The sequence below is a fragment of the Rhinopithecus bieti genome, unplaced genomic scaffold (genome assembly GCF_001698545.2).
Source record: "Rhinopithecus bieti isolate Rb0 unplaced genomic scaffold, ASM169854v2 scaffold_23816, whole genome shotgun sequence".
In the NCBI taxonomy this organism is placed as follows: domain Eukaryota; kingdom Metazoa; phylum Chordata; class Mammalia; order Primates; family Cercopithecidae; genus Rhinopithecus; species Rhinopithecus bieti.
The window spans coordinates 1634339-1655132 of NW_016811019.1; the positions used below are offsets into that span (position 1 = coordinate 1634339).

Here is a 20794-nt window from a genome sequence, read left to right on the forward strand (position 1 = left end):
AAAAAAAAAAAAAAAAAAAAAAAAAAAACCTGCTATGTACTCTATGCTAGGCTCCATGCTAGATATTATCTTACAATGTTATTAGCTCAGTTTTAGTAATGAGTTGACTGAGATGGGTGAACATTAATTTGCATTAAGTCTTAAACTTGTAAATGACAGTGAGAGGTCAAACCGGAATCTGACTCCTAGGCTCTTACTCTTTTCATTGATTTATGCTGCCTTCCTTTGACCTCTTCATCTGAACAATTAAGCACCAGAATTTTAGTTAACTGGAGAGTCTAACTGAGTTCTAATTAATTGAAGTTTTACCATATTAGATATTGCCTTTTTCTCATTTCCAAGAATGGCTGAATGAATTATAAAATGCCAAATCTTAGTCCATACATTCTCATACAAAACAAGTAATCTAATTTCAAAACATGAAGTGTGGTAATTGTCTTGTATTAAATTAATAAGCTTCCCCAAATTCGAAATTTTTCCTTAGATACATTATATTTAGTAACTATGCCAGTGATTTAGCTGAAATTTGCCAGGTGCGTAAAGAATGTGGTTGGTTAGATATAAGTCTTATCCTTTCAATTAGATTTATATTCTGGTTTTGGTACTTAGGCAGATATATTATGATATAGATTTATAACAAACTATACCTTTTCCGTTGGTACTGTATATACAGGACAATAAAATAGAACATGTCTTATTTACTTCAAGTAACATGTAACTTCAAAAATTATTTATTAATTTTAAGCCTCTTTCTCATGTCCTTTAAATGTAATCAAAGCCCCTTCTGAAATGTCTTTGAAAAATTGGACTAACATTTATCACAGGCTAAATTGTAATAGTCATTTGTGATAGTACTCAATCTTTCTTAAAATAGAATTATATGGTATTATCAAAACATCAGTGATATTTTATTACATAATAGTCTGGCATAGCCTTTACATATTTAGTAAATACTTGCATGATTAGAATTTTTTCTGCTGTTAGTAAAGCTTTAAGCCAAAAGTAAATTATGCTGCTTATAAAGTGACTTGATTGTCTTAACTTAGTTTTTGTTCCTTATACTAATAACCATTGGCTTTATCTTAATTTGCTTACTAAACTTTAACAGTTCAAACATTAAAAATAGTTCACAGATTTTACACATATTTATAAATAACTTGTCGAATGGGACCTTAGTGATTCACATTCCTGAGTGAAAACTTAAATTTGAATATTAGTTAAGGAACTCTGTAAGCTGATCAAAACTTAGAAAGTAAATTTTATGCTGTGTGAGTCATATCTTAGTAGAGCTGTTATTAAAAAAATCAGCCAGCAAAAGAGAAAACAAACTTGTTAAAGGTAATACTGAGAGTGAGAGGAGAGAAAATATTTTCTGATATTTTTAATGGAGAGTTAATAAATTTGAAGAGCTGCCCCCACTATAGAGAAAGATTAAGGTTGGACCAGACATGGTGGCTCACACCTGTAATCACAGCACTTTGGGAGGCCAAGGTGGATGGATCATTTGAGGTCACGAGTTCAAGACCAGCCTGACCAACATGGTGAAACCCTGCCTGTACTAAAAATACAAAAATTAGCCATGGTGGTGGGCGCCTGTAGTCCCAGCTACTCAGAAGGCTGAGGCAGGAGAATTGCTTGAACCCCAGAGGCGGAGGTTTCAGTGAGCCAAGATCGCGCCACTGCACTCTAGCCTGGGTGACAGAGCAAGACTCTGTCTCAAAAGAAAAAAAAAATAAAAAGATTAAAGTTGATGTTTCCCAGATTTGGGGTTTCCTCATAATTTTAGCTTATGTGAGGAGGCACCCATTCAACTATGACTCAATTAAAACCTGTCATCAAGTGGTATCTTTCAACTGGAATCATCTTTCCCCCTCAGATATCTGCTTTGTCTGAACTATTCTTTGTTCTGAGTCTAAGCAGTCAACAGTTGGGAGGGCATTTAAAATGAGGTTCTAAGTAGAAATAAAGCCTGGTGACTTAAAGCCAGCATACAAGTATCAGAATTTTAACTAGGTTTCTCTTTTGTTTGAAACAGTGATGACTCGTGGCACTGCCTCCAGCCCCTCCTATAGATTCATATTGAATGATGGGACAATGCTTAGCGCCCACACCAAGTGTAAACTTTGCTACCCTCAAAGTCCAGACATGCAGCCTTTCATCATGGGAATTCATATCATCGACAGGTACTACTTATTTGGAGAGCTTCATATGAAATAAGCCAGTTCACATATCTCTTATTAGAGAAATTTTTTATACTCTTGATGGCTAGAAAGCAGATATTCTAAATTAGGCATAAAACTAGTGTGATGAGTATATATAATCAATATATCCATATTGGGTTTTATAGTTTTATCATGTAATAGTTTTGTTGTTCATAAAGGGAGGTAGGAAAGCGGAGGGTGAAAATATGCTTTTTAGAGGGTAAAACCAAAAGATGGCTAAAATTTACAACATTCCATATGTGAATCTTATAAGAGATTTCAGAGTTTGTTAACATTGTTATTTTATTTTATTTTGAAAGTGCTCTATTTCCATTTTGGCATACTTGGTGGCTCCTGAGTTCAAGTTGACAATTTCTCGCAGAAATTACAAATCATTAAACTATCAACTTGATTTTTGAATGCCATTGCCTCTAATTTGTTCCCCTCTCTAAGTATGTTTTACACTGGTATATGGTAAATTCTTGAAACTATTCTTTTATCCTATGAATTATTAGAAATCCTACATTTACAATGGTTAAAATGTAGCATTAAAAACAAAGACATTTCCCCTCACTTCATCTTTTTCTCATCTAATGTATTTGCTTATTGGAACATGGTAATGCCAGTCACAAATCTGTTATCATAATTATGAATTTGAGTAAAGAACTCACTGAAAACCTGAATTCAGTATTCTGGTTTTTTCTACTTTTAGTTTAAATTATGCTTGTGAGTGGAATTAGCACAGTTCTTTTTTTCATATTGTGATTTCTCTTTCAAAACATCTGCTATGTCTGCATATCACTCTTTTAATTTTACATCAGTGACATAGTATTTTCCTTACCCAGTCTTCCTCTTTGGAGTTGAAATACTTAAAAGCTGTAACAGGAGTCATAAATAAATGCTTTATAAACAGAGGTGTGAGAAGTTTTTTTCAACCAAAAAATTATTATAATGTTAATTGTGTATATTAAGTTTAGAAATTGTTTAAAAGAACATATATTGGATTTTTTCCAAAACCAAGAAAATTTATTTTACATATAACTGAGACCATTATCAAATGTAAGAGTCGATAAGCATTATTTCTTATTAAGTGGTGCTAATATTTTACAGTAGTTTTTTCTTAATTTAAGAAACTTTTTTCTTAATTTAAGATGATACAGAAGCTCTTTACTTGATAGCTTGCAATATTAATGAGATCAATGGTCTTGTTTTAGAATATGTATCATGAAAATATTTTAATAGAAACAAATGAAGATGTTTGAATAATAATGTCTTTTTCCCCCAGGGAGCACAGTGGGCTTTCTCCTCAAGATGACACTAATTCTGGAATGTCAATTCCCCGAGTAAACCCCTCGGTCAATCCTAGTATCTCTTCAGCTCATGGTGTGGCTCGTTCATCCACATTGCCACCATCCAACAGCAACATGGTATCCACCAGAATAAACCGCCAGCAGAGCTCAGACCTTCATAGCGGCAGTCATAGTAATTCTAGCAACAGCCAAGGAAGTTTCGGATGCTCACCTGGAAGTCAGATTGTAGCCAATGTTGCCTTAAACCAAGGACAGGCCAGTTCACAGAGCAGTAATCCCTCTTTAAACCTCAATAATTCTCCTATGGAAGGTACAGGAATATCCCTAGCACAGTTCATGTCTCCAAGGAGACAGGTTACTTCTGGATTGACAACAAGGCCCAGGATGCCAAACAATTCCTTTCCTCCTAATATTTCGACATTAAGCTCTCCCATTGGCATGACAAGTAGTGCCTGTAATAATAATACTAACCGATCTTATTCAAACATCCCAGTAACATCTTTACAGGGTATGAATGAAGGACCCAATAACTCCGTTGGCTTCTCTGCCAATTCTCCAGTCCTCAGGCAGATGAGCTCACAGAATTCACCTAGCAGATTAAATATACAACCAGCAAAAGCTGAGTCCAAAGATAACAAAGAGATTGCATCCATTTTAAATGAAATGATTCAATCTGACAACAGCTCTAGTGATAGCAAACCTCTGGATTCAGGGCTTCTGCATAACAATGACAGACTTTCGGATGGAGACAGTAAATACTCTCAAACCAGTCACAAACTAGTGCAGCTTTTGACGACAACTGCCGAACAGCAGTTACGGCATGCTGATATAGACACAAGCTGCAAAGATGTCCTGTCTTGCACAGGCACTTCCAACTCTGCCTCTGCTAACTCTTCAGGAGGTTCTTGTCCCTCCTCTCATAGCTCATTGACAGAGCGGCATAAAATTCTTCACCGGCTCTTACAGGAGGGTAGCCCCTCAGATATCACCACTTTGTCTGTCGAGCCTGATAAAAAGGACAGTGCATCTACTTCTGTGTCAGTGACTGGACAGGTACAAGGAAACTCCAGTATAAAACTAGAGCTAGATGCTTCAAAGAAAAAAGAATCAAAAGACCATCAGCTCCTACGCTATCTTTTAGATAAAGATGAGAAAGATTTAAGATCAACTCCAAACCTGAGCCTGGATGATGTAAAGGTGAAAGTGGAAAAGAAAGAACAGATGGATCCTTGTAATACAAACCCAACCCCAATGACCAAACCCACTCCTGAGGAAATAAAACTGGAGGCCCAGAGCCAGGTGGGTAACTGCTTGCTTCACAGAATGGTCATTCCTAGTAATTTTTTTTTTCATTTATTCTATTCCATCTATAGACCAGATATGAATTCATACTATGTTTTTTCCTATCCATTGGGCATATATTAAGAAGTTAGTATCAATAATTGATCACAGCATGCCCTCAAAAGTTTTCTTTAGAACTTCAGAAGGCTACAGTTTTAATGTAGAATTCTAAAAAAGGAGATTTTTCTTTCTCTGTAAAATCAGAGTTCACATCTTTAGACCTTTTTTAAAATACCTTCCCTGTCCCTTCTTCCCATCCCTACCTATTGAATGTAACTCTCTAGGAATAAAACCTAGGAACCAAACCTAAGTTTGGGAACCTCTGATGTAAATGAAGTGGGAGAGAAATGTAAGGAGGTGGACAAGGTTACCTAGTCTGGCTTGTTTTTTATTTCCTTTGAAGCATTTCCTAAGGCTGTTTTCCTTTTCATCTGATTCTGACTACCCTCAACCATCAGAGAATAGGGACTTGAATATTCCGGGTAACAGAATATTGCCCTTGTAAAACATGACCTGAAACAGACGTAAATAAAGACAAACCTTTCCGTAAGTTGTTATGGATTAGAAACCTTTATGTTTAGGATGGGGTGAAACTGGTGTAAAAGTAAACAGGTATCTTCATTTATTGTATAATTGCTTATGGACTCTGAAGGAATATAGTTTTAAAAAAATATGGCCCTTCCTAGGAGTTTTCACCTTATTTAGAGACAGAATATAGACATTCATTCATCAGCAGACAATGTATGTACAAAGCAGTTTATCCACAAGACTCCGTTCTAAAACATGAGTCACACTTAGTATGCATAGGTCCTTCGGTTTCTTGATTCAGCTTAGTTTTCTACTCTTATCTCACAAGAGTCACTCTCTTCCCTCAGGAATACTGCATTCTAGGCAGATGGAAGTCTTTGTCATTCCTAGAATAAGCCATTTTTCTTCTAAACATATTCTGCCTTGCTCTTCTTTCTGTGCCCACTGAACTTCTATTCATCCTTCACAAACCAATTCAAATAACATCTGCATAAAGCCTTCCCCAAGTATCCCTAGTTAGACATTTGCTGCCTCTGTCCTCTTGTAGTGCTTCATATGGTCTCTGTTTACTATTTGTAGTAACACTATTTCGACTGGTTCTGTACATGTGTGTTCTTTGAGGATAAGGCTGTCTCATGTTTCTTGGTACAATGAAACTAATTTTTAAGCAGAAAACAGCATTAAATAATAAGTATACTAACTTTAAAAGGAAAAGGTTTATAAGATAATGCCATTCTGTTCAGTTCTGGTGCATCTGTTTTGTGCACATGTGCATGTATTTCTGTTGAATTGATTCCTAGGAGTAGAACTACAGGATCATAAGATATGCATATGTCCTTTTTCGTAGATAATGCCAGTTTTCCTATTGTATCAGTATATTTTCTAGTTGCTCCAAGTCCTTAATACATGATATTATCCATATTTTAGATTTTCAGCTATTCTGAGGGTGTGTTCTAATTTGCATTTCCCTGATAAATATTCATTGGTCATTTGGATATCTTCTTTTGTAAATTGCGTAGTCTAGTCTCTTGACCATTTTTTAATGTGTTTTTATTTTGCTTATTGACTTTTAAGAGTTCTTTATGTATGAGTTCTTTATTGGACATATATTTGCAGATATCTTTTCAATGCTAAGGCTTACCTTTTCATTCTCTTACTGGCACTTTTTGATGAAGTGAAGTTATTCACTTTAATATAGTTCAGTTTGTCAATCTTTTCCTTTATGGTTAATGCTTTTTGCACATGTGTGACAAAAGACATGTTCACAAATGTTTTTAACAGCTTTATTCGTATCAACCAAAACTGGAAGCAACCCAAAAATCCATCACAATAGAGTGGATAATTATGTTGTGACATATTCATACAGTGGGACACTATTCAGCAATAAAAATGAATGAACTACTGCTAAATGTGACAGTGCCCGAACCTCAGAAATATAATTAAATACATACATTTAGTTCTATTTATATACTCTAGAAACAAAAATTTTAGTTGAACTAGATAATGAAACCCAAAAAGTAATCATAATATAGCAATATTGTGAAATAAAGGACAGTTTTCTTCTCTACATAACCTAAGACAGATGTAGGAACTCCCTATTTATTCTTTTTTTTTTAATTTTTTTAATTGTATTTTAATTTTTTTAATTTTTAATTTTTTGTATTTTAATTTTTTAATTGTATTAATTTTATTTTATTTATTTGTTTATTTATTTTTTTTGAGACAGAGTCTTGCTCTGTAGCCCAGGCTGGAGTGCAGTGGCATGATCTTGGCTTACTGCACCCTCTGCCTCCCAGGTTCAAGCGATCCTTCTGCCTCAGCCCCACTAATAGCTGGCATTACAGGCACACGCCACGATGCTGGGCTAATTTTTGTATTTTTAGTAGAGACAGGGTTTTGCCATGTTGGCCAAGCTGGTCTCGAACTGCTGACCTCAGGTGATACACCTGCCTCGGCCTTCCAAAGTGCTGGGATTACAGGTGTGAGCCACTGCACCCGGCCTCCCTATCTATTCTAAAAGATATGTTTCTTATACTGTTAAGTCCTTAAGTGGGAAGTAATCTTTCTGATATCTTTAAAGCTGATACATAATTTATGAAAAAATTTCCCAAACTTTTTTAAATTATAAAAAAGTTGAATCAATATAAGTTTAAAGTAAGTCATTTTATGAAATTTTGAAAAATATGACAGGAAAAAATCAACAGTAATGCCATCATCGTAACACAATACTACTGACACTTTTTTCCAGTCCAATCTTTTTTTATACATAGATTTTTATACCAAGATCTAGTAGCCAAATATTATAGGTATATTATTTATATCCTGCAGTATATGAATACTATATCAGAAGCATCCAAATATTTTCCCCTATGGAATAGTTAGCTCGTGTAATTTCCAAGTAGCCCCAATCGTTCTAATTATTTCTTCTTTCTTTCTTCTCTCAAAGTCACACTGAATTCATAGAGTTTAAAGAAGGAGCCTTTTTTCTGCGTTGTTTCAGGTGAAAGTATAGAATATATGTCCTCTAACTTTGGTTTCCATTCTTAGTTTACAGCTGACCTTGACCAGTTTGATCAGTTACTGCCCACGCTGGAGAAGGCAGCACAGTTGCCAGGCTTGTGTGAGACAGACAGGATGGATGGTGTGGTCACCAGCGTAACCATCAAATCGGAGATCCTGCCAGCTTCACTTCAGTCCGCCACTGCCAGACCCACTTCCAGGCTAAATAGTATGTTTTGGGGACAACACCTCATTTTAAACGTTTAGTGATAATGTGGATTAGCATTTTATCTCTCACCAGTATTACACAGATCCTTGGCTTAAGAGTGAAATATCTTTTTATTAATGCCACTACAAATAATAAAACAGTTATATTTAGGTATGTGAACTTCATGCATCATGTGTATTTTAAATTATAACCTCTACCCTTTTGTAATTAATGTTAAGGTGAGCAGTTGATGTTAAGGAGAAAAATTTTGTTGTCTCACCCAAAACACCCCATAACAGGACTTTCAGAAATACAATATTGGGTCAGATTGTTTCCAGATATCTTCCTTGAAAACTAATCCTATGAGTTGCAGAAGTAAAAGATTTGGCACTAAAATACACTGGGCAAATGCTACATATTCCATACATTTTGTATTGATGTTTCAATGCCTATTAGCAGTTTTGATAAGTCTTGTATTAAAGAAAGTAGTTTAGATTTCTTTTACCCAACATTCCCCAAACATTCCTGATTATGGAATTTCTTTTCTCAAGTAATACATGTTATACCAGAGAATCAGTTTTCCATGAAGTTGCTTAGGAGACAGCTGTGTTAAAATATGTTATTGTTCTAACCCAAGTTAGCATTTTCCTAGTTGAGAGACACTTTGATAGTTTAATACATTAAATTTATGAAAATAACGCTGTCAGATTTTTTTACCCATCACATTTTGATGTTGAAAAAACCAGTGGTAAGAATTCCATTGTATGACCTTGAAACTAAGGGAAACTAATCAGCTCACTTTCAAAATTAGTCTGGATTTCCGACCTTAGTTCTGTCCCTTTTCTGATGGTATCGGATGTGGGACTTCAGTTATTTCAATCCAACTGGAACTTTTAGCTGTCATGACCCAATTACTGATAGTTTGCCAAGATTTCAGACAGCTGCAAAGAATAATCTTGAATCATCTGTGACATTTTTGGAGGCAGTATTTTAGCTGACCGGAGCTTTAGAGGAAAAGTCAGAAGCCTAGATTCAAATCTCACATTCTCCAGTCATTAACAGCCTTACCTCAAGGAAGTGCATTTTTTGAACCTTAATTCTCTTTATCTGCAATATAAGAATAGATTAAATGATTTTGAAAGTTTCTTCTAATTGAAACAGTGAGACTGTAGACTGGAATACCAGTCACAGTTGAGGAAACAGTAAGATGCAAGGCTGAAAAGAGATCAAATGAAAGTCTGCATATTGATTGGTTTGGGGGTCCTTATCTCCTTCCCCATCCAATATGGGGGACTGGAAGAATTTTCTCAGGGCACATTGAATGGGCAGAAAGATGTCTAGATGTGAGTATATAAGTACAAAAGCCATTCTGCTATCTCATCATCCAACAATGAAGGATACCAGGAGAGACAAGCCTAGCACTCAGCCCTCTCAGTCCGTGTTTTAGGACACTGACTGAACAGACACAGTCAAGAATCATCAGTACTTGGAGGAAACTCTGTAACTTGAAAGGGAAAAAAAGAAATAAACAGAAAAAGTATGCAATGGAAATACATAATGAATACATAAACCAGAAAAGAAAAAAACTACTAGAAATCTTAGAAAGATAAAAATGTATTACCCCTGAAAATATGGAAAGGGAAAAAAAGGGACAAAAAACAGAAAAAACTCTTGGAAATTAGGTATCCAACATTTTTTTTTTTTTTAATGAGAGAAATATAAGATGATACAGCTTAGAAAAGCTTCCAGAAAGAACAAAAAGATGCTCCCAGAAAGACAAATGGGAAGTAGGGCAGAAAAAGTTAAGGAAATTACAAGGTCCACCTCAGAGGGCCAATAATGATTAAGAATTATACAAACAGGCCGGGCACGGTGGCTCATGCCCGTAATCCTCGCACTTTGGGAGGCTGAGGCAAGTGGATCACCTGAGGTCAGGAGTTCAAGACCAGCCTGACCAACATGGTGAAACCCTATCTCTACTAAAAATATACAGAAATTAGCTGGGCGTGGTGGCAGGCACCTGTAATCCCAGCTACTCGGGAGGCTGAGGCAGGAGAATCACCTGAACCCAGGAGGCAGAGGTTGTAGTCAGCCGATATCATGCCATTGCACTCCAGCCTGGGCAACAAGAGCAAAACTCTGTCTCAAAAATAATTAATTAATTAATTTTAAAAATTTAATTTAATTTAAAAAATAAAAGAATTAAACAAACAATTAGGGGGAAACTTATCAAAAAATATAAGAGAATTTTCTGCAACTAACTAAAGGACTTGCTTCTCCGGATTACAGTGTTTCAACAAGTACCCAACAGAAATGGAAAAAAAAAATACTTGTACCAAAGCTTGTCATCGTATCATTCTGGAACATGAGAGATAAAGAAAAGATTCTAAAACCTTTCAGAGAGAAGTTGTTAATTCCATACAGTGAATCAGGAATTTCTCAAAAGGTAATGTTGTAACTAGAAGACATTGATGATTTGAGAAAGAGGACTTCTACTTTCAACTGTGACAACAATAATTGACACTGGTCTAGTCCTCCCACTGTAAATAATGGGAAAAAGAGCAAATATATTAAACAATTCTTGTAAGACAATAGATAATAGGCAGTGTGAGACTGTGATCTCTCTGAGAAGGAAGCAAGTCAGGTGAGCTCTACAGTCATCTCAACTTTTTTCTTGGAGACGTTTACCAAACCAAGTAAAGGTAGGAGAAACCCAAAATAAGCATGGATATTTTACTAAACTCAGAAAATAGTGATAGGAGTTCAGTGACCTTGGGGCAGCTATAACTTGCTGAACAAAGTACCTGAGAAGAGAAGGATATGTAGAAAAAGAGCAACAGAAATCTGAATCAGAGTTCTTTTAAATCCTTGGCTGAATACTACACTGTGCATGTTTTCAACAATACTCCATTAGGTGGGGCAAAGAACAGTTTGTGAAGGAAGAACAACTATCAGGAAGGAGTGAGCTGAACAACTACCAGAACTCACACAAGATTGGAAGATAATCAAGTCCTGACCAGTCTACCAAGGAGTCGGTAGACCTTCTTGAACATCTGGGACATTTAGTAGAAAATGGCCTCACTTTAAAGTGGATTTACTCTAGACCTGCTTTGACATCTTAAAAACAAAGCTCAAAAGGATCAAGCTGGTGTGCAAGTAAATTAACTGTCTGAAAGAACAGTATTTAATAGTTTTTAAAGAGGATACCAAAATTCAGACATTCAGCAACATTATATTCATAGTCTCCAACATATAATAAAAAAATTAAGACACATGATGCAGCAAGAAACTGTGACCCATACCCAAACAGAGTCAGTTAATAGATCCAGAAATGACAGAGATGTTAGAATTAATAGAAAAAGACTTGAAAATAGCTATTCTAAATATGTTGAAGAACTTAAAGGAAAACATGAACATAATGAAGGAAGAGATATAAACTACAAAAAAAAAAAGAGCCAAATAGAGCTGGTAGCACTGAAAAATACAATATTTAAAATGAAAAATTTGTTGGAGGGCCTACCAGTAGATTAGACACTGCAGGAAAAAAAAAAAAAGAGCAATAAACATGACATAGTATTAGAAACTATTCAAATTAGAGGAGAAAAGAATACCACAAAATTATCAAGGACCTTAGTCACCTGTGGAACAATACAAAGCAGTCTAATATACACATAATGTATAAATAATACATAATTATGGAAGAATGAGGAGCAGGTGAAATTTTTGAAAAAATAACAGCCAAAGTATTTACAAATTTGTGGAAATTTATAAACCTGCAAATCCAAGAGTTTAATGAATCCCAAGCAAAATAAACACAAAGAAAACTACTACAAGCCATGTCATAATCAAATTGCTAAAACAAAATCTTAAAGAAAATGACACATTATGTCAGATAAACAAGAAAAAAACTAACTTTCTATACTTAGTATCATTCAAAATGATAGAGATGAAAAAAGATAGAAAATGATATACGATGAACAAAGATAAGAAAACAACTAACTTTCTATATCCAGTATCAGTCAGAAATGCAGGTGAAATAAAGATGTCTTCAAACAAACCACACTGAGAAAATTTGTCACCAGCAGATTACAGTATTGTTCAAGCTAAAATAAAATGAATCCAGATGGAAACTCTAACCTACAGAAAATAATAAGAGAGCCAGATAAGTAAAGGTATGAATAAATGGAAAATTCTTTTTTCTCATTTGTTAGTTTATTTAAATGAAAATAACTGTTTAAAGCAAAATAATAACAGTGAATTATATATGTAATATGTAGAAGAAAAATGTGTGACAGTAATAGTACCACAGATGGGGTAGAATAAATGGGAAAATACTGTTTTCTATGAAATAGTATAATATTTGAAGCTAGAGGCTAAAGTTAAAAATGCATTTTGTTAATAGAAAAATACTCTAGAAGTGTCCTGTGTGTAGAAAATCCTCAAGAAGTGAGAGGAAAAGCTACTTGAATTAAATGAATTTAGCAAAGTCACAATATGTGTACTCAGTATTTTAAAAAATCAATTGTATTTCTATTAGTCACATACAATTGGATAATGATATAGAAAAAGCAATTTACAAAATACATAAAATGTTAAGACATAAATTTTAGATGGAATAACATGTGCAGTACTCTACACTGAAAACTACTTTGCTGAGAGAAATTAGAGGGGGCCAGATAGATGGAGAGGGATACCATTTTCATGGATTGTAAGACACAATTTTGTCAAGATGTCAATTATTCCAAAATCGACCCATGTAAATTTAATGTAATCCCAATAAAAATTCCAGCAGGCGGCCGGGCACGGTGGCTCACGCCTGTAATCCCAGCACTTTGGGAGGCTGAGGCAGGTGGATCACAGGGTCAGGAGATCAATACCATCCTGGCTAACATGGTGAAACCCCGTCTCTACTAAAAAAATACAAAAAATTAGCCAGGCATGGTGGCGCCTGGTGTCCCAGCTACTCGGGAGGCTGAGGCAGGAGAATGGTGTGAACCCGGGAGGCTGAGATTGCAGTGAGCCAAGATCACGCCCCTGCACTCCAGCCTGGGTAACAGAGCAAGACTCTGTCTCAAAAAAAAAAAGAATCTCAGCAGGCATTTTAGTAAAATTTGACAAGCTTTTTTTAAAATGTATATGAGAATGCAAAGGTCCTGAAATAACCAAAACCATTTAAAAAAAAAAAGAAAACTTGGGAGTATTTATACTACCTGATTTTAATACTTCTATAAAGCACCAGTCATCAAGATGGTGTGGTTTTGGAATAAAAATAGACATATAGATCAATGCAAAATAATGGAGAGTCCAGAAACAGACCCACATTTATATGGCAAATTGACATTCAACAAAGACACCAAAGTAATTAAACAAAGAATTATCATTTCAATACATGGTGATATAACAACTGAACATGTAGAAAAAAATGAACCTTTACCCCTCTCCTCATCCCATACACAAAAAAAGAACTTATTTTGAGTCAATCATAGGCTTAAATATAAAACTATAAAGCTTTTCAACAAAAAAAAAAGTCATTGAGATAGACACATTTTGGTAGGGCACAAAAGTGCTAATCATTAAAAAAAATATTGATACATTAGACTTCATTAAATGTTAAATCTTCTACTCTTTAAAGACCACCTTGAAAGAAAATGAATCAATAATCAATAACCTTTCAAAACAGAAATCACTGGGCTAAACCCACTTGTAATTCTACCAAACATTTAAGGAAGAGATTATATTCTCTATAATCTCTTATAGAGATTATAATCCAAAAAATAGAAGCAAAGAAAATATCTCCTGACTCACATTGTAAAACACATATCTGATATAAAGGAGTGATACCCAAAATAAACAAAGAACTCTTAAAATGAAACAATAAGAAAACAAGCAACTCAATTTAAAAATGGGCAAAAGATCTGAACAGACACCTCACCAAAGAAGATATACAGATGGTAAGTAAGCATATGAAATGATGCCCAACTCGCTTGTCATTAGAAAATTGCAAATTAAAACAACAATATGCTGGCGGGGATGTAGAGCAACAGGAACTCTCGTTGCTGGTGAGAATACAAAATGGTACAGCCACTTTGGAAGACATTTTGGCAGTTTCTTTAAAAACTAAACATACTCTTACCATATGATCCAGCAATCGCACTGCTTGATATTTACCCAAATGAGTTGAAAACTTATGTTCACACAAAAACCTGCACATGAATGTTTATGGCAGCTTTATCCATGGTTGCCAAAACTTGGAAGCTATCAAGCCATAGAAAGACATTGCTGAGAAGAAGCCAATCTGAAAAGGCTACATCCTGTATAATTCCAACCGTATTTTGGAAAAGGCAAAGCTGTGGAGACAGTCAAAAGATCAGCAGTTGCCAGGGGTTTGTTGTCAGTGGTTGCCAAAGGCAAGGATGAATAAGGAGAACATGGGATTTTATGTGATAAATATCATACCTAAAAATCCCCTGTGTTCATATCATGTGTATATAAATGTATATAGACATATACATTTACATATATATAAATCATGTCTATGCAATGACATGTATCCTGTCATTATGTATTTGTCAAAATATCAAAATCCACAGAATGTACAACACAAAGAGCTGTACATGTAAGTCTAATGTAAACTGTGGACTTTATTTAATAATAATGTGTCAATATTGGCTTATCAGTTCTAACAAATGTACCGCACTAATGCAGTAGTAGGAAAAACTGTCCAATCTAAAAACTGGGCAAAGGATTTTAAAAGACATTTCACAAAGGAAGATAGGAAAATGGCAAATCAGCATGTGAAAAAATGGTTAGTATCTTTTTTTTTTTTTTTTTTAAGTCTTTCTGTTGCCCAGGCTGGAGTGCAGTGGCATGATCTCTGCTCACTGCAACCTCCGCCTCTCAAATTCAAGCAATTCTCATGCCTCAGCCTCCCGAGTAGCTGGGATTAGAGGTGTGCGCCACCATGCCTGGATAATTTTTTTGTATTTTCAGTAGAGATGGGGTTTCTCCATGTTGGCCAGGCTGGTCTCAAGTGATCCACCCGCCTTGGCCTCCCAGAGTGCTGGGATTACAGGCATGACCCACCGCTCCCTGCCAAGATACTTAACATCTTTAATCGTCAAGGAAATGCAAATTAAAACTACAGTACAATACCACTGCATACCCATTAGAATGCCCAAAAACTAACAATACCAAATGATGGCAAGGGTGTAGAACAATTTGAACTTTTACATTGCTAATGGAATGTAAAATGGTGTAGAAATCGTTCAGCAATTTCTCATAAAGTTAGTCATACATTTACCATGTAACCCAGCAATCCAACTTTTAGGTATTTAACCAAGAGAAATGAAAGTCCATGTCCATAAAGATACTTGACTACAAATATCCAAAAGCTTTATTCAAAATAGCCCCAAACTGGGTAGGCGCGGTGGCTCACGCCTGTAATCCCAGCATTTTGAGAGGCTGAGGCAGGCAGATCACTTGAGGTCAGGAGTTCGAGACCAGTCTAGCCAACATGGTGAAACTCCATCTCTACTAAAAAAAATACAAAAATAGCCAGGTGTGGTGGCAAGCGCCTGTAATCACAGCTTCTAGGGAGGCTGAGGCACGAAAATCACTTGAACCTTGCAGTGAGCCGAGATCGCACCACTGCACTCCAGCCTGGACTACAAAATGAGACTGTCAAAAAAAAAAAAAAAAATGCTCCTACACCGGAACAAACTAAATGTCCATCAACAAATGGTGTATTCATAAAATAAAACACTGCTCAGCAATGAAAAAGAAGGAAACATAATACTATTACATGGGATGAATTATTCTTGGAAACATTCTAAGTGAAAAAAGCCATATATATTCAGAATTTTTTTTTAAGCTCTCAGGCAAAACTAATCTGTAGTAATAGAAGTCTGGCCTGGCGCGGTGGCTCAAGCCTGTAATCCCAGCACTTTGGGAGGCCGAGACAGGCGGATCATGAGGTCAGGAGATCGAGACCATCTTGGCTAACACGGTGAAACCCCGTCTCTAAAAATACAAAAAAACTAGCCGGGCGAGGTGGCGGGCGCCTGTAGTCCCAGCTACTCGGGAGGCTGAGGCAGGAGAATGGCATAAACCCGGGAGGCGGAGCTTGCAGTGAGCTGAGATCCGGCCATTGCACTCCAGCCCAGGCGACAGAGTGAGACTCCGTCTCAAAAAAAAAAAAAAAAAAATAGAAGTCTGATCATTGTTTGCCTAAGTTAGGGAAGATTGATAGCCAAGGAACATGAAGGAAATTTTAGAGGTGATAGAAATATTCTATTTTCTTGATTTGAGTGGAAAGTCCTGGGTTTATACCTTTCTCAAAAGTTGTTGAACTGTACAAAATTTGAACCTAAAATGGGTGCATTTTATTGTGTGTAAATTATACATCAATAAGGTTTAGTTTAGAAATATCTGAGAGTTGGCCGGGCGCGGTGGCTCAAGCCTGTAATCCCAGCACATTGGGAGGCCGAGACGGGCGGATCATGAGGTCAGGAGATTGAGACCATCCTGGCTAATACGGTGAAACCCCGTCTCTACTAAAAAATACAAAAAACTAGCCGGGCGACGAGGCGGGCGCCTGTAGTCCCAGCTACTCGGGAGGCTGAGACAGGAGAATGGCGTGAACCTGGGAGGCGGAGCTTGCAGTGAGCTGAGAGCCGGCCACTGCACTCCAGCCTGGGCGGCAGAGCAAGACTCCGTCTCAAAAAAAAAAAAAAAAAAAAAAAAGAAATATCTGAGAGTAGAATGATTTCCAGCCAATAATTAGGTATCACATTTCTGGTAGTTGTAAAGATAAAGCATTTTCAGATATAAAAGGCCTCAGATTTTATTTGCTTGATATATTCACCTTTTCTAGCAAAGGTCCTGGAGGATGTACTTAAGCAAACAGGGGAAAACCAAAAGAGACAGAGGAAGCAAAGGATCTGAAAGGAAGCCCAGGAATGACACCTGATCAACAAGATGAGGGAACAACCAGTGCATATTGAACTGGGGGCCTGACAAATCCTCTAGAAAGGAGGCATCCGGGGAAGAAATGAACTGATCTCCTTGAGTTTATAGAAAATGTTATTGATAGATTTATGTCAAAAAGTTGAAACATCTGATCAATTCTACTAGAACCACTGACAAATGAAAAAATAAGAAAATTATTAACTCCAGAAAAAAGTATGGCACAAGAGAGGAGGTTCAAACAAAGTGCACAATTTGACTTAGCAGTGAGCAATATTTTCATAATCATAAGAATCAAAATATTAACTTTTGATTTTATAAAAAACTATGATCTCTGTTAGCGAATTGGGAACCAGGATGGTAGTAAGAGAGGTACATATGGAAGAGTTAAGACCTCATCTATAATGAGGGAAAGTCGGTAAATCTAAAATTGAGACATCAAGAAATAGCAGTATATGCATATTTAGGAACAAATAGGCAATGCCAAAGTAAACAATTTTCAGAGTTACAGATGGTTGCCTCTGTGGAGAAGGAGGTAACTAAGTGACTGGAAGGAGTGAGGCAAGAAACTGCTATTATTTATTATGGGCCTCTTGGTTCTGACTTATAAAATTATATATGTGTGTTAACTTGATGAAAACTAGAATTAATAGAAATAGAAAGTATCTGCTAGCTTTGCAAGTTGTGAAAGTGGGGTGTTTTCTTTCATAATCTGTATTGAGGCAAATAACTTTTTTCTCCCTTGAGGCTTCCCCTCCTGAGTACAGCTCCATAAGTGAAAGTATGCAAATAGGCCAGAATCTGTTTCACCTTGTGCTGATATGTTTGCAGAGGCCAAGAGCATAGAGGGGAAGATACCGAGGCAGATATGGGGGAGGTCAATAGATGCAGACAACCAGTCTACAATGTGTAGATATAGACAGGAAAGAAAAAAGAATTCAGAGGCCATAAGGCTAGGGAAACAAGTTGGATGTGAAAAAGGAAAAAAGAATTAAGGATTGCAGAAGGGAAAAGAAAGAAAAAAGATGGGAACAAAAATATGATAGCGTATAAAGAGAAGAAGAATCACTTCTGATTCTCTGCCCCACTCTTACCTCTAAATTGTCCATCACTACTGTTTACTAGAACCAGAGTCTACTATTGATTGGCCCACATCTTAAGCTTGTGCCCGCCCAGGAAAATCAAGCACCTTTCCTTACTTTAGTCTTCAATCTTAGCTAAACTGTGTCAAGTTCAAATATCTCGCATAAAATAGTTTATCATCCTCCTTCACCACCTGAGATACACAGTTAGAAGTAATGGCTCTATCCCCCATGACACTTACGTTTTTTTCTAATACTTTTCTTTGCCATTTTGCACTGTGTTCTGAGAGAATCTCTGAGCTCAACTTTCCAAATCAAAACTAAATCTTTAGCTATGTCCATTTTGCCCTTCAGTCCATCTATTGAGATCGTTTCATCATAGCTATAATTTTAAGATTTCTAAACATTCTTTTCCTTAGGAGTCTATTACTTTTTATGGATGCAATAGACTTTTTAATCTGTATGATGATATTTATTGTGATTTGGGGTTCACTCATTTTCTATAGTAACCCTTTTTTCTTCAACATTATTTTCTTCATTAAAGTTGCTTTCTTCCTACTGTTGACTTTTCTTGAATGTTTGGTAAATTTTGACTGTCTCTCCATATATATTGAAAAAGGTCTAGAATTTTAAAATGTTGGTAGCTAGTGTGTTTCTTTAGCTAAAGTAAGAAGCCCTTTTCCCCTGGCAGTGAATATAGATTCTGATTATAGAAGCCCTACTTCTCAGTTGTTGTGAGGAATAGGCCTTGGAGGTGGGGAAACCCCTTGTGGCAGCCCTAGCATCCCCTTTGGGAGATTCCCTGGGCAGAACTCCCATTTTTAGTCATATGCTCACAATTGTAATCCCATGGACAGGTGCCAGAGTCAGCTGCACTCAGAGCAATGGCCTGGCAGCAGCTGTTCAGCCATCCATAATTATCCCAGCAATTGCCCATGGCCTGTTCCTTTATTTGCTCAAATGACCACTAAGCCTGGAGTTGTTCTGGTGTTCTGGGAAAATTCCCCTCTTTGGAAAATCTTTCTCCTGTTACAAGTGTTTTCGTTTAGTTGAAGTTTCACAATCAGTTTGTTTCCATTTATGTTTTGTCTTTCAGAAATCCTTTGTTGTTTTAGTCTGCTGCCATGAAAATTTCTTCTGCCTTTCCTTCAGCTGTAGATTTGTGTTCCTCTTTTTTATTTCTTTAGTTATTTCAGTCATGTTTTTGGAGAGAAAATAAAATATAAGTGACAAATCTGCCACATTGAACCACTTGGGTTCGTTTACAAATGAGAAAACAAAGGTCCAGAGAAAAGGGAAACACATAAACACACACAGACAAAAACTTCCCCAAAGTAATACAACTAATATTTGCAGAATAACCAGGATTTAAATCTCAATCCACCTGGTTTCAAAACATGCTATTTGTATATACACACACACACCCCCCCAAGCAATGTGGCCAAGTGATTTAAATAATTTTGTTAGAAATATTCTGCCAGAGCACATCCAGGTAAACACTGCTTTTTCAATGGAGACAGCTTTTATGAGGGTATTATTGATCAGAATGTGTACAGCATGCCTCTTTGGCGGTACCTTCAGAACCTTTGCTGTGTCCTTTTGACTGTCTTCAAATCCCTATTCTTTGAGGGTAGATTTCACTTTTGAAAATGTCCAGAGTTATGTGGAACCAAATATGTTGATCTAAAAAGAAGAATGTTATTTTTTTTTAATCAAAAACTAAAAATAAGTGTACCTATGAGGAAACTTAGTTTCTTGAAGGACATGTGGACTGGTTGAGATAGTTCCTGAAGAATTCCAGAAATATCTAAGCATTGACATCACTGGAATAAGGAAATGACCGTGTGAGGCAGTTGTTTTTGTGTTCTGTGAACATATACATTCTGGGATAATTTATTTTAATCTTATTAATTTGTAGTACATCAAAAATATTATATAACTATAAACATCATTATGTTCACATGCAACATTTTCAGTACTTAAAAGATCAATTTTCAGCCTGGGCAACATGTTGAAACCCCTTCTTTACAAAAAATACAAAAATTAGCCAGGCATGGTGGTATGCGCCTGTAGTCCCAGCTACTTGGGGAGCTGAGACCAGAGGATCACTTGAGCCCCAGGAGGTGGAGGTTTCAGTGAGCCGAGATCATGCCACTGCACTCCAGCCTGGGTGACAGTGAGACCCTGTCTCAAAAAAAAAAAAAAAAAATCCTTTGAGGTTACATTTCATGTTTTTGTTTATTTATTTATTTTTAGTGATTAAGATATTCACATGATTCAACATTCAAAAACATTTTTTAAATACATACTGAAAAATCTCGTTTCTAGGCAGTATTGTTTTTTCTGGTACGCTTCAAAATTACGTAGCGTAGACTTCCTTTTTAGGCCGGGCGCGGTGGCCAAGCCTGCCAATCCCAGCACTTTGGGCCAGGCGCGAGACGGGCGGATCAAACGAGGTCAGGAGATCGAGACGCATCCTGGGCTAACCACGGTGAAACCCCGTCTCTACTAAAGAATACAAAAACTAGCCGGGGCGAAGTGGCGGGCGCCTGTAGTCCCGCTACTCGGAGGGCTTGAGGCAGGAGAAGGCGTAAACCGCGGGAAGGCGGAGCTTGCAGTGAGCTGAGATCCGGCCCACTGCACTCCCAGCCGCGGCGACAT

The 20794-nt window shown here is 36.5% G+C and overlaps 1 protein-coding gene across 1 annotated transcript in view; it reads left to right on the forward strand.

Moving 5' to 3' along the window:
• Positions 1–20794, forward strand: part of NCOA1 (nuclear receptor coactivator 1) — a 282149-nt gene that overhangs the window by 213020 nt on the left and 48335 nt on the right. The window contains 3 exon segments of the mRNA XM_017893326.1: positions 2036–2183; positions 3487–4810; positions 7928–8108. Of these exon segments, the coding sequence (XP_017748815.1) occupies positions 2036–2183; positions 3487–4810; positions 7928–8108 (1653 nt within the window).